Raw genomic sequence first — 13,708 nt, 5'->3', positions numbered from 1 at the left:
AATTTTTAACCCTAGGGTTACATTGGCAAAGAAGGCTAAAAGCGAGCATTTAACCGCCTTAAGGCTAGGTAAAATGACAGGAATTGTTGCTTAATAAGGGTTGTAGCTTTATCCAGGCCCTGTGCAATAAACAGGTTATGGTTATCCCAGATGGCCTGTTTAATTTTCTTATTTTTTTCCTAATACTATTATGCCGTAAGTATATTCCAGGAGCAAGCAGAGTAAGGCTCAGTGAGATGACTTGCCCTGCTTCTGCTCACTTTTTGGACTAACTGGTGAGCTCTTTGAATATTGCATGTGGTTTTAGGAAGGCTTAAGAGTTTTGTTAGTGTGTTTTCAAGAAGTCTGATCGGATCTGTCAGTTCCTTGGGACAAACCCATAAGGTGTAGTGTTACGCCTGCTGCAATCTTAAGTCTTCCATGTGCTTTTAAATATTTCAAATAGCTACTTCCAAGTCTGCCACTGCTATTTGAAACATCTTCTGCTTTACTGATTCTCCTTTCAGCTTTTCTTATACCAGTTACCCATCTGTTGAAGCTTGATATTGGTAACTTGAATAGTTTATGAGGGTGTAGTTCTGCCATGAAGGAATCAGTGACTGGATCGGAGGAAGAGTCCAATGGCAGATGACAATTGTCGTCTTGCTGTACTCGTAGCTGAAGTAGCCTTTTGTGAGGCCATATGTAGACTTAAAAATTAATGTCAAAAATGTGTGTATCTTTAGGCAGTTATTGCGGCACAGAAGAATTACTTGAAGTACTGATTAGGTTTCCCAAGAGTAAATAAATGGCCTTATGATGGAGAGGAATACATCAGTTATAACACTTACCAGCTATACAACATCAAATAATCAGTTAAGTTGGACCATACATCAGTTATACATTGTTGCTTCTAGAGTCTAGAAACATAAACTAAAATCACACGTATTCAGAACCTTAAAATTCTATGTTCCCCAATGGTGTTAAATGCTAAAGTAAATTAGCCACTCGTAAGTGAAGTGACCCTTCAAGTTTGTGTGTAGTGACCATTCAAGATATGTTGCCTCAGGAGGAATCCGCAGTCCCATGAAGCTAGGGGAGCCGGAGAAAGATTTGGTTCAGCCTATAAGCTACAAACGAGCAAAGCACTTGGTAAAGTCTACTTCGTTACCAGAAGCGCTAATTCACTCACTGTGCCGTTTCCTGTCTGCAAAGCAATGCCTCGGTCAAACCAACTGCCAACCAGATGCAGTCAGGAGAGAAGTCTGTGCACCACTGAAGGAGCACATGCCACCGTTCACCAGTAAACTGAAGCGCTCTGAGCCAGGAGAGGACCACCAGGTTCAGGAGGAAACGTTTAACTGGCAGGGACTGCTACAAGTGCTGCAGACAAGTTAAGGGTATTGCTCCAAAATGATGGAGCAGGAGATTAGGAGCCTTAGTACCATTGGTGACAACACCCACCTCCTGTGTGTTTGATGGCAGTAGTTGGTGAATAGACTTTTTCATTGCTGGTTTGTGAAGCAGTGATAACTTCTCCAGCAAGCAAAACCAACACTACATACATAGACAATCTCAATTAGAAAGTGGAGTCCTTCAAGTGGTTCTTTTGGGGGGGAGGGGTGGTTGTATAAAGACGTGAAGCAGCCCACTAGCACTTGGTTCAGGTCCAAGTGTCTCCTGGAACTTTCCGATTGCAAGGCTTTAGCGAGACCTCAAAGGTTCATGGACCTCATCTCTTTATATGAATATCTGACATATTGGTCTCTATTGCAAGATGGTGCCTGCCCCTTATCTCGCTACATGATTTATACTGTCACAGCAGTGCGAGGTGGATACAAATCTTTCTAGGCACAACATTTGAAGTTTGTTTTGGATTTACTAATAGTGGCTTTGAGTTCTTTTCCATGATTTTATTTTAGTGTTATTTGCAGCAACTTGCTCTCCAAGAAGTGCTTACTTCTTGCTTGCTATATGCACATTTTCAGTTCTACCTTGAATCTTGTTTTTCTGGAGTGTTCGCAACAAAGTCTTTTGGTCATGAATCCACTTTGCTTGATTGTTCTCTACCCTGTGGACTTTTCGGAACATGCTGCTTGTCATGGTGAAAGATTTATTCTGTGTGTCAAAGGGGACTTTGAGTGGAGTTGTAGGGTTTGCAGCAGCTGTGGATTACGATGGATCATGTGCAGAGCATGGCACACGAGGCATGCTGTCCCTCACATAAAAATGGAATAACTCATGGCCTCAAACCACCAGGGATCAGATAAAACAAAAAGCAGATGACTGGTAAGAGAAGGTAACAGCATGAGGGGGGTAGTTAAACAACTGTCATTAGCATGAACCCAGTGACCCTCTGACTGTCCACCATTTACCAATATATCGACCGTGCAAGTGCCTTTGTCTGTAAAACGAAGATGCTTTGTGAATGGTCTTTGCTTTTTAAAGTTATACAAACTTTAGACCACAGAACCTGGAGCTTTTTGAAACCTTTAACAATATTATTTGTTTATCCTATGCTAGTGTCGGGCAGGTTTGATGGGAAAGGTTGGTTGGATGAAGGGGTAGCAGAGTCAAACGGTCTGGAGAAAAATGGGGCTTCAGTTCTGCATTATTGGGTGACTGGCAGATCAAAAGGGTCCCTCCAGTTCTCTCCATTGTGATGGATAGGACTCTCATGCGTTGGATATAGAGTACTGCCGCTCTGGTGGAAAAAGCATCATGGCTGTGGGGCTGCTCAACTTAATCGACTAACTAATTGTTCCTTTAAGACATTCCATTGCTTTCATGCTTGGGCATTTTCATTTTTCTCAGGTTAAGCTGGGTAGTGCACTAGGAGGACCGTATCTGGGCGTTCATCTCCGCAGGAAAGATTTTATCTGGGGTCACCGAACAGATGTGCCCAGTCTTCCGGTAGCTGCCAAGAAAATCAAAGCACTCCTGAAAAAGTATAACCTCAAGAAAGTATTTGTCGCAACAGATGCCGATATGGATGGTATGTACGTTGTGATCCTATTTGGTGTAGATTATACAATTCCGAAGTGGAAACCATGCGCCCCAGTTACACCTCGTCTGCGTTCCAGGACCATTACGAGAGCAGCTGCAATTTGTAGGCTGGGAACAGAGCTGCCTATCCTTTCCACAAGTTTCACCATAAAACCTGCTTGCATGCTGTATGTAGAGTTGTACGAGTTGCTACCTTCATGTTACTGCACCTGTTTACGTGCCTGTGTACTGTATGCTGGCCTTATGTGGTTTCATAGTTTGGCGAGTTGGAATGTATGCACTTAAGGTGTTAAGCTTGCGTGTCTCTCAAGCATGGCTCATGCACATGAACTGGTTTGTTAGGTATTAATTTTACACAAATAGCCAATACATTGTTTTAACCAAGGCTGTGCATTGTATAGATATGTTGTACAACTGAATAATCAGCTTCTATTTTTTATTTTCATACGTCCGATTTGTTGTATTAACCAATACAGTTTCTAAACCAAGCCTTTAGATTAGGCTTTCACTCAGAAAAGTGTGTAGCTATTCTTTTCATCTCTGTGCATTCTGTGTTTTGATCGGTTGCACTGCCTAAGATCATAGCCAAATATAAAATGTACTAAAATGGAGGCGAAATGTGTTATCCAGATGAAATCTTATTGTTTTTGAACAACCATAGATTTAGAAGAGTTAAATAAACTACTACCTGAGATGATGCGGTTTGAGCCCACTTGGGAGGAGCTGGAGTTGTTCAAGGATGGTGGGGTTGCAATCATCGACCAATGGATTTGCGCTCATGCCAGGTTAGTGCATTGAATCTTTGAATGCGTTGAGAGCCTTCATTTTGCACGTGTACTTCGGATCCCTGTGAGCATGATGGCTATTGTACAGTGTGTCAATGTGGAGCTCCTATCTCTACAAGTCCGTACAGAACTAAGACTGTTTTATGCATGCTTGGATAGTACAAGAGCAGGTGTATTTGCGTAATGAGATGTTAGAAAGTGAGCTTCAACATCAGAGTGTGGGTAGATCTTGCCACTCGCAAGCTCTGCCCTCACCACTCCCAAACACAACAGTCTTGTTTTCTGCAGCAGAAAACGTACCTGGGTTATCCTCTTCCGGTGTGTGTGCATGTTTTCGTAGGTTGCATTAGACTAAACCATTGCCATATAGGGGGTCGGACCTACAACCTGCGGGGAAAGGAGGGATGGGAAAACATGGGACAACCAAAACACAGGCATGGGAAGAGTCCACTTGGGGAATTGTGGGAGCAATGTGTTTTTTAGCAAAACCTCTCTGCTCAATAAACTGAATAAGTTGACTGTTCCCATTATGTATGTCACCCTTCAACAAACATACAGACGCCCAAAACGATCGGATTAAAGCTGTTTGCATGGTCCTTTTGGATACATTGTAAAGATTGCAGGATTTCAAAACCCAGGCTGCTGTGGTGCCCATAAAATAACTTGAAATGCAGTTTTGTTTTGGCGCTGGAGTTTCTCTAGGGTCCCTATTCCTACCCACCACTAACACTGTTCATACATGCAGAGTCCCAAACAGCATATCCCAGGTTTGCTTGGGCTTTCCATGCTAGGAGAACTGAGGAAGTGGCTGGAGCAGAATTGCTGCATCCCACACGAGTCTGGCCTAGATCCTGGGTGGCACATAATCGGCATGAGCCTGCCCCAGCTCAGCACAAATTGCTATTTGGCTAACGAATGGTATACTACATTATGATGGAGTTGTAAAATTGCATAGATGTTATATAATATCAAGCATTATTTCTTTTATATCCTACTGCATGCCATCATTAGCCACTCAGACCTCCTTGACACGCATGCTATTTGACAGGTAACACTTGTCATGAAATCAGTCCACGCACCCGCCAAACCCCTAACCCAACAATTCATTTCAATGTTATTATTATGGTATTTGAGTGCTGCCCTAGCTTCGAGAAGCAACGGAGCACTTTACAGCGGTATACAACAGTACAGATGCATAACAGAGCTCTTTTCAGAGGTAACGGAACAGATATACAGCGGGCGGTAGGATCCAGATGGGCACAGAAGAGGGGTACAGGGTGGCGGGGAGCAGAGGGGTGGACGGCATTTAGCAACGAGTCAAATTGCACAGGGGGGCAATGTGATGGCCTAGGTGTTGAGGAGGAGAGACTCCTCGAAGAGGTGGGTCTTGAGTTCTTTTCTGAATTGTGTGGGCGAGTCTGATGCTGATGGGGAGGAGGTTCCATAGTCTTGGGGCTTGGGCAGAGAAGGCTTGTTTACTGGTACTTTCCTTTTTGCAGCAGTGGATTTCAAGTCTGCATGTGTCCTGGCTTCTGGTGGTGCCGGAGATGCTGGTTTCTCTGTGAGGTAGCTGGATTGACTGCATTATAGATGATGCAGCAGGATTTGAAGGTGATTTGTGCGTGCAGTGAGAGCCAGTGAAGGTCGATGAGGGCCGGGGTGATGTATCTGCATAGACCCTTAATGAGGGGTTTAGCCCCATCCCATGTAGGATGGGCTCGCACCCTGTATGTTTTCACTCACGCTGGGGACAAAAAGATTGATAGGCACACCACTCCAAAGCAAAACAAACACAACAGCCAAACAACTTGATAAAAGTCTCAGCAAAAATAGCACCGTTTTAGCCTGGCGCTTCAAGGCCTCGGCTTCAGGCTATCCTAGCCCAACCTGCGCAACTTGGGTTCCTCTAATGCAGGGATAAATGAACTCGTTATTATTTCTTCCAGTTAGCTTGCTCAATCCCAGTAGCTATGATGTATCCTACCATCCAGATTATGGGCTCTTGAGAGATTACTTTACACAGTCCGCCACCCCAGTCCAAGACTTGCTGCTTCTGCACAGTATACCACTGCTACAGTTTCCAAAAGAAACCGTTAATGGGGCAGAAAAACATATTCTATACAACAAAAATCACGTGTTTGTGTGCCTCAGGTAAGAATCAACGATGGCTAAAGCGCTGCACTTACAACGGGGTACTCGTATTGCTACAGATTACTACATGCAGGGCCAATAAATATAATGCCACAACTGTAATTTATTTGCTATGGTGCTCTTGCCCTGCTGCGTGTGCTGAGCAGCTGGGAGAAATCTTCTTCAGGTGAAACAAGCCAATTAAGAGGTGCCGTCGTCACAGGAATCTGAGCTCTTAATTGACGCGTAATATTATGTTTTTCCTCGAAAGGGGTAAACGGGAGTACACATCCATTAAAATTGTTTGCCACACATGATGGTGGGTGAGAATGAAAAGCAAAAGTGACAGAAGGCACCAGCACTGTAAATTCCTAAAGAAATAACAATGAGGCTTAGAAGCACACTATGTAGATCACTTTATGTTTGAGGATGGAGAGGAAAATGCGTAGAAGTGACGGAAAAAACACATTTGAGGCAGTGTTCAAAAATAGTTTCTGATTTAAAAGCATGCAATCACTCGCAACAACTTGGCAGGAGGAGAGTTACTATTAACTGTGTGTGACACTTCAGATGGTAATCGGAACCCTTTCTCCACTAAGACTACATTTAGGAATATATCAGTCAGACACACGGTTTTAGATTACAAAGGACTGCATCCCTGCCAGTTCTGTTTGTTTGGCAGCTGTGCTCTCTGCTGTCCAGAACCTGCTGCCTCTGGAATACCTTCATTTTTCAGCACTTGCATCCTGTTCTGTTGAGGGAGATCGGGTCTCATATAAGTAAAGCGCTGTACGGAGTGGGACCTACAAGGCAGACAGCTGCACTTAATCACCAACACACTGGTCTTTGTTCCAGAGCCAGCGAAAGTAAAGATTGAATACTCGTAAGTGGTAGTGGGAACTCCTAGCACCAAGTCAAACTCTGGTTGTTCCTACAACTGCAGCAGACAATGTATTTGGAAATCAGAGATTTGTCAAGCGGACCCGGACTTGAACTCTGTAAAAGACTTGCTGACAGACAAACCTTCCTTGATGCTAGGCATCCTTCAGATTGAAAGACAGTCAGTAGAAGTGACAATTGATAAGAATTGTTCTTAAACAACTGGACTTTGAACACTAAATTCTGAATCGATTTCCAAAATCGTGCTTCAATTCCTTAGTCCGAAGGCTTTATGTGCCACTTTGTGGTTTGTCGAATTCCATTGACCTTGTGATAACTGCGATTTTAAAAATAAGTTTACAATGCTGATCCTCATGCAGGGGGTACAATCTTGCCTTTTTAGTCTGTGTGAAGTTTGTATTGTCTAAGTGTTGTCTGATTCCTAGTGAACTACCATTCTCTCCCATCCAGGTTCTTCATAGGAACCTCTGTCTCAACATTCTCCTTCCGGATATATGAGGAACGAGAAATACTTGGTCTGGACCCAAAGACCACCTACAACCGGTTCTGTGGTGAAAAAGAGGAAAACTGTGAGCAGCCCACCCACTGGAAAATTGTATACTGAATGAAAGTGTGGAAATAAGACCGGAAGACTGAGCAGTGTTCTCAATTTCCGTTTAGCCATCTCCTATCTCCCGAAGAACAATGACATAATTCTGGGGAGCTGCACTTCTTACACACCGTCACATTACTCTGTGAGCATCTTCTGCCAGTGGTCAGGACTGAGACTCTGCTGCTCATGGCAGCATTCATTCCAGTATTCTCCCTCTTTTCCCCCCAGGGACCCTTTTTTTAATTACATTTTATAATGTGTGAAATATATTCAGCTGTAACGGAGTAACCGTGACCCGTCTGCTCGAAACAAAGTTATTTTTAAGACTGTTAGGTTCTAGGAAAATGTTTTCAATTTGAAGCAAGGCAATTGAAAATTATATGCTGTACACCTCAATCTGTGGCTGTTGATCTGTGAATTCTTTTTGATAGTTGGACCTGCCTAAGATTATTTCATTCTGTAATTCCAATTAAGAGGTGGGTCTAAATGTGTTCTTGCAACATCTTGAGTAATGTGCTAAATGGCATTTCAAATTTAAGTTGAAGGTACAGCATGCACACCAGTATCCCTCGATCGGCATCTAGAATGACCAACTCTTCTAAAGTTGAGGGAATTTGGGGAAGTGTTGTCCATTTTTGGCTCCTGTTCGTGGACGTTTTTTGCTTGGACGTTTAATTTGAACTTTGGGGCCTAGGTAAATTGAGCTGGTAAACAAACAGCTGCTAGAGGATCACAACTGTCGTTTACTAGGTACCTGGCAGTGAAAGGAATGGACATTGAGAAGAAACTCGCCAACCACTCACCAAGCCATTGACCTACAAGGCTCTCCCTTTTCTTTGTGGTTCTTAATGAAGCCGCTCTGGTCTAATCAAAAGAGCATAGCATATGTTTTAAAGATGCCATTGGCTTCAAGACTTATCTGGGGAAAGTCACATTTCACCCATTCTGCTAATTATGAGATTAACACAGTCCCAGTGTAGCCTCTGAATCCAACCATTCATGTATGTTCCTGTTGCACCAACCAAAGAAGAGGAGCAGTGTGGGATGCAGGAATGACGTTGAAGCTGATGTTAAGTGAACGTGGCAGGTGGGAAGAGGTTAGCCACAGCAAACATGTATTCAGTGTTAGTAAAACACTAGAAATTGAGATCATTCAGTTGGGTCTGCACACAATGTGTGTACACGGTGCTATTGGCTTTGTGATGTGTTAACCGGATTTCTTTTTACAAACCAATGTGTTGCGGGTGTGTACCTTACTATTTGTCATACATTCAGCTACTGTGCCTCATTGATTTCCAGGTAAACGATTGATAAAGGTTTAGACCAGTTTGTATCACTCTTGAGTGTGTTGCCCCTTTTTAATTCTGCAGTGTTAAAGGCAACTTAATGTGTGTCATACTGTTTACTCCTCCGGTTTCCGTAAATCATTTTGATGAGAAAATACTTTTCTAGGAATTCATGGGTGTCTGACTCCTGCATGTTTTCACCACACTTAAATGATCCTCAAAACAAACCTACTTTCGAAACCATGTACAATTCAGTTAATTTCCCTCGTGAGGTTCCATACACTCAATTGTCTTTGCAGAATGTATTGTGTTGTCCAGCTTTGGAGAATGGAATTGATCATAACATGCGGTCTATAAAAGCTATCAACCCTGTTTCTCCAGTCCTCCTTGCCAGCCAGAATGCTTTAAATCCTACCCAAGCCTTTCCATCTAGAGTTTTACAAAGTGCCTGGAAAAGATCCTCACAAGTTCAATGATCATTGTCTCTTACATCCAAATAGTTTTTAGTTTTGATGTTTGGGCTTTAGGTTGCATTTATTTGCACAAAATATTGAAGTCGCCCCATGCGAAGGTATCACCGTTGGTACCAGTTACCTATCCATGGCCCTGGTGGAATGGACATTAGTAGAAAGTGCTAATCGGGTAACCGTTTTTGCTGCACATCATCATGCTTAGCATCCTGGGGATGTGCAAGCCGAAAATGGTGAAAGCTAAAAGGTTGTATAGGATTTGTCAGACTATGAATGGTAAGTTTTGTTTTGTGCACTTTTTTTTGGATCTAGCCTAAATGAATCCTAGGTTACAGGAGACTGTTAACAAACATGACCACATTTGATTTTCTGGTCCATATTCGCTTGAGTCACCGTTGACCAACTCTGGTTTCCCTGAGAGTAAGGAGGGATAACATGAATTCAGTACTGCATGATCTCTACGTGCTGTTGCCCATACATTGCATAGGCTCAGTGGGTCCATACACGCCTACATGGTAACATCTCTGAGGTCCTTCTCCTGAAGCCACAATAACCGGGCCTTCACAATCCATTGTGTTTGATCTGTACTGTGTGCAGTGCACAGGTGCCATCTCCCAATTATCACAGCTTGATGTTTTTTTTGGGGTATGCAATTACACACTCTCTCACACATGACTTCCCAAGTGGTAACACTGAAGGGCGTGTTGTTCTTCTCCCAGTTTGTGGTGGGCGTGTCATACTTGTACATTCACACTCATTGGATGTTCTAGTTGCAGGACTACTGTCCACTGTAACATTCCTTGGACGGCAACAGCGGAATTTCAAAAAGGGAAGCCCTGCGTGCTCGTGTAGTGATATTGTATGCCCCCTTCATGCTCCTGCACTTCATCCCTTATGTGTTCGTTGTACAGCTAAATGTTATTTGCATAGTTCATGGGCCTTACAGTGTAGTTTCTTCTATTTTGTCCCTAGTAGATCAACTTATCGGTTTTTAGCCATGCCATCTTAGTCAAAGTTTTTGTCCTGTGTCAAGGGATTGAACAACCCTGGCCTGACTGTGCTCTTTAATTCACTTTTATTTCTTAAATAGACTGTCCCGATTTCGCTCTATTTTAAGATTTACCACTTGCCCTGTACGTGGAGCATAGCAGCAATGTCGCTGCTTCTGTGGAGTTTAGCTTGCTGATGCAGGACCCTTCGTCACAGATATGGGAAGGATAGGACGCCTGTGGCACCAAGTTACACCACAATGCAAAGCTTAGTCAAAATGCAGGCTCTGATTGTTTGTCCCCAGGGAGAGTGTCAAAATAGGCTCCGACAGCTCAGTATTTGAGAGCTCACAAAAGATGACAGGCCCCTGGCTCCATTATTGTTCTTTCTGGACAATTTGTCACCACAATGGGGCACCAAACGCAAATCCCCATATCTGGCGTATACCGAATCCTCCACTTGTTTGGGAAGGGGACGCTCTTGGTCTGCTATGACTACGTGGCTTCAACCTAAGGCAGTATGACAACAATACTTTTTTAGTTTGATTATACACCGAACTATTACATTCGAGTACAGCTAGGAAGAATTGGCACATGAGGAGGGACACAAGGCTTGTAAGTGTTTAGTTATTTACCCACCCATTGACTGTCCTTGGCCATGCTAATCCCTTTGGCCATTCCCACCCACTCCCTGCCCTTCCCCGAACAAAAAACAACCTCCTGGAATCTTTGAGATGGCGTTATGGAGCCTGATCGTCAAACTTTGTGCTCAAAGAGCTGGCAGTGTTATTACACAGCAGTAAACACGCCACTGGTGTAGTAAAAATGTGTTCAACAGGTATGCCTTCAGCCACTCCATCTATGGGCACTATGCATGTCCTTCACTGAAGTCTTGTTAAAAACCACCAGGTTGAGGAACGTGGCCAATTTCTCCAAGGATGCCGCACTCTGGATTCTGTCTTTTTTTGAGTAATATGCAATGTAGAGTGGTGGATGGTGGCGCCAAAGCTAAACCCTTTACCTTACTATTTGGGGTACCGCATGGAGCTTGCGTTTTACCCTCATTGTACAATCTCTTTATGTTCCCCTTTTTTGACACTTTGCTTTTAGATAATAGGCCACTTTAACGTTTTGGTAATTCTATTGGTTTATTTTCTTCCAGCTAATTGTAGTTATTTGCTGGCAACACTGGCTTATGAACGTTGCCCAGTTGGAGACGTAGCCCATGTGGTGGTACCTGTGTGGGTGTACCGCCTGCAGAGGAATGTGGACAACTAAACGCTTTAAGGAGAAACTCTGGGCTTGCTGGCTCTTTGGTTCTATGTCGGGAGGACAGGGCAGGGCTGGCTCTGCCTCAAAAATGCGCAGTTAGGCATTACTGCAAAGTAAAAGCTAAAACTACACAGCTGTGCATCATAGAGTTGTAGCACCAAATGTTAGCGCTTGGTGCATCTGTGCAAAATCTTCAACTATGCTCCAGAGACTCCCAATACTTCAAACCCTCAATGCATTTGCTGTGCTAGGTCCTATCCATACTCCTAGTGCGTAACAGATTGCGGATTATGATTTTGCATGCTAATGTTTCACATGTGCCCTTTTCCTGCCAGTAACCCGGTTGTTGGTCAACTACAAAGTAGTAGCCATTGAAACCCTCCCAAACAACCTTAAACTTCTTCGAGAGGGTAGAAGAGGAGGCCTTGCTGCGGCCCACAAAAATCACATCACTGCATTCTCTCTACCATCAACAGACATTGAAGATTGCAAATCTTTCCTTGTCAAGTTGAAACTCGACGACCAAGTAAACTTACTTTTCCCAGTCTAATGCAGACCACACACATCCGACCCGGACTCGCCATAAAACTTAGACGCCACAGCTGGTTTAGTAGTGAAATATGACATCATTGTACTGGGAGATTTTAACTCTCACACACGCTCTCTCTCACACACGCTCACACACACACACGCTCACACACACACACACACACACACGCACGCACGCACGCACGCACGCTCGCTCGCTCGCTCGCTCTCATTCGCTCGCTCTCATTCGCTCACACACATACTCACTCTCCCACTCACTCTCCTGTAGAGATGGACTAACCGCTACCGACCCTCCCACTAATATCGATCATCTGGAGTAAACCTGTGATCCCTATTATCAGCCACAAACCCAAATCAAGCAACCACATCCAAAATAAACTCTTGATCTAGAATATTTAGCCCAATTGATGTGAACCCATGTACCCAACACATGACCCTTTAAGACGAGGTAGCAATACTTTTGAGATGGATGGGGATTCAGAATTTACTCAAACATCAATAATCAGACTGACCCAGGAAGTTGGCAAAGGTAAGTCTGTTTTATTTGCAATTGTCTAAAACAGGGAGTACAACGAACATCAACAGATGTGCGATCGATTTTCTCACTCGGCGAGCTTCATAAAAAAACACAGTTTATATAGTAAGAACTTGTCATCACTGACATCAATCTACAAAAACTTACTTGGGAAAGGGATAGGCTTACAGGGAACATCTAGGTATATGTTCCATACTGGCAGGGAAAGTGATTGGGTCTATAACATCAGGTCGGCATCTAAGCCCTCCTCTTGTACAGGTCACTATTAACGTCATCAAATACACAACATTCTAGTGGTTATACAAACTATAGGACTCTCTATTACCTTGGCCTCTATAATTGTTTGGTACCCTCGTGCCCCTCTGTAATATTCCACACATGCTAGCAGCATACAGGTAGCTTGACCCAGTGTCTATTTTAATCTGACCATGTGACTGGAGACCACGTTTCAGAGATTTTTGCTGTATTAAAATATTATTAAATGCTAAACCTCTGATGTCTTCAGTGTCCTTCCACCCCACTTCAGACAGGGCTTGTTCTTTTCACACATTTTGTAGCTACTGCATGAATATCCAGGCCCACGGTGGCCTTGACTTCTTGGTTCTGGCCCAGCCAAGCCTTTCTTGAATTCACTGCCGCCATTTTGTTTTCCAACTGCACCACACTGAAAAAGCCTTTCTGTTCGCAGGTTCCAGACTCTGCTAAAGTGTGTTGTGGAACATCCATATTCATACATTCCTAAGAGTAAAGATTGGTGCATCACTGCAATCTATTCATTACATAGCCAGCGTTGAGAATACTGTGTCTGCTTGTGTTACTGTGTCTGTACAATTTGTAAAATGATTTTGCGTTTTCTTCATCGTTTCTGTAGCATGAGCATCTTCATCTTGAGCCCAAAATGTTGCTTATTCGATAAGATCCAAAGAGGCAGTCTTAAAGATGTCTATGGTCTCAAGCCTCTTGCCTCTTTTCTGTGGGCATCTGTTCTGCTTCGCATGACATCATGTCTTCTTTCTCACTCATCTTCACACTTCCTCTGGGATTTCATTCAAATGGCCATCATATTTTCGTGAGTACATATATGGTTTCCTTAATGGGTACCTTACTTCCATGATTCTTTGTGGTACAGGCATTCTCACTTGCACTGCACGTGTCTCACGCTCTGGCTCCCAGCATATCGGCAACAAAGGAGCAGAGCTTTGGGTGGGGGTACTT

At 43.5% G+C, this 13,708-nt stretch overlaps 1 protein-coding gene across 1 annotated transcript in view; it reads left to right on the top strand.

The window, feature by feature from the left end:
* Window positions 1–8,728, top strand: part of POFUT2 (protein O-fucosyltransferase 2) — a 152,349-nt gene extending 143,621 nt beyond the window's left edge. Inside the window, exons 7-9 of the mRNA XM_069615864.1 lie at window positions 2,794–2,974; window positions 3,647–3,770; window positions 7,251–8,728. Coding sequence (XP_069471965.1) covers window positions 2,794–2,974; window positions 3,647–3,770; window positions 7,251–7,404 — 459 coding nt within the window. The 3' untranslated portion in view covers window positions 7,405–8,728. The remainder of the gene's footprint in view (window positions 1–2,793; window positions 2,975–3,646; window positions 3,771–7,250) is intronic.
* Window positions 8,729–13,708: the final 4,980 nt, after the last annotated feature.

This window comes from Ambystoma mexicanum, chromosome 9 (genome assembly GCF_040938575.1).
Source record: "Ambystoma mexicanum isolate Mex_15411 chromosome 9, UKY_AmexF1_1, whole genome shotgun sequence".
NCBI lineage: Eukaryota > Metazoa > Chordata > Amphibia > Caudata > Ambystomatidae > Ambystoma > Ambystoma mexicanum.
This window is presented reverse-complemented; position numbering and strand designations above follow the sequence as displayed.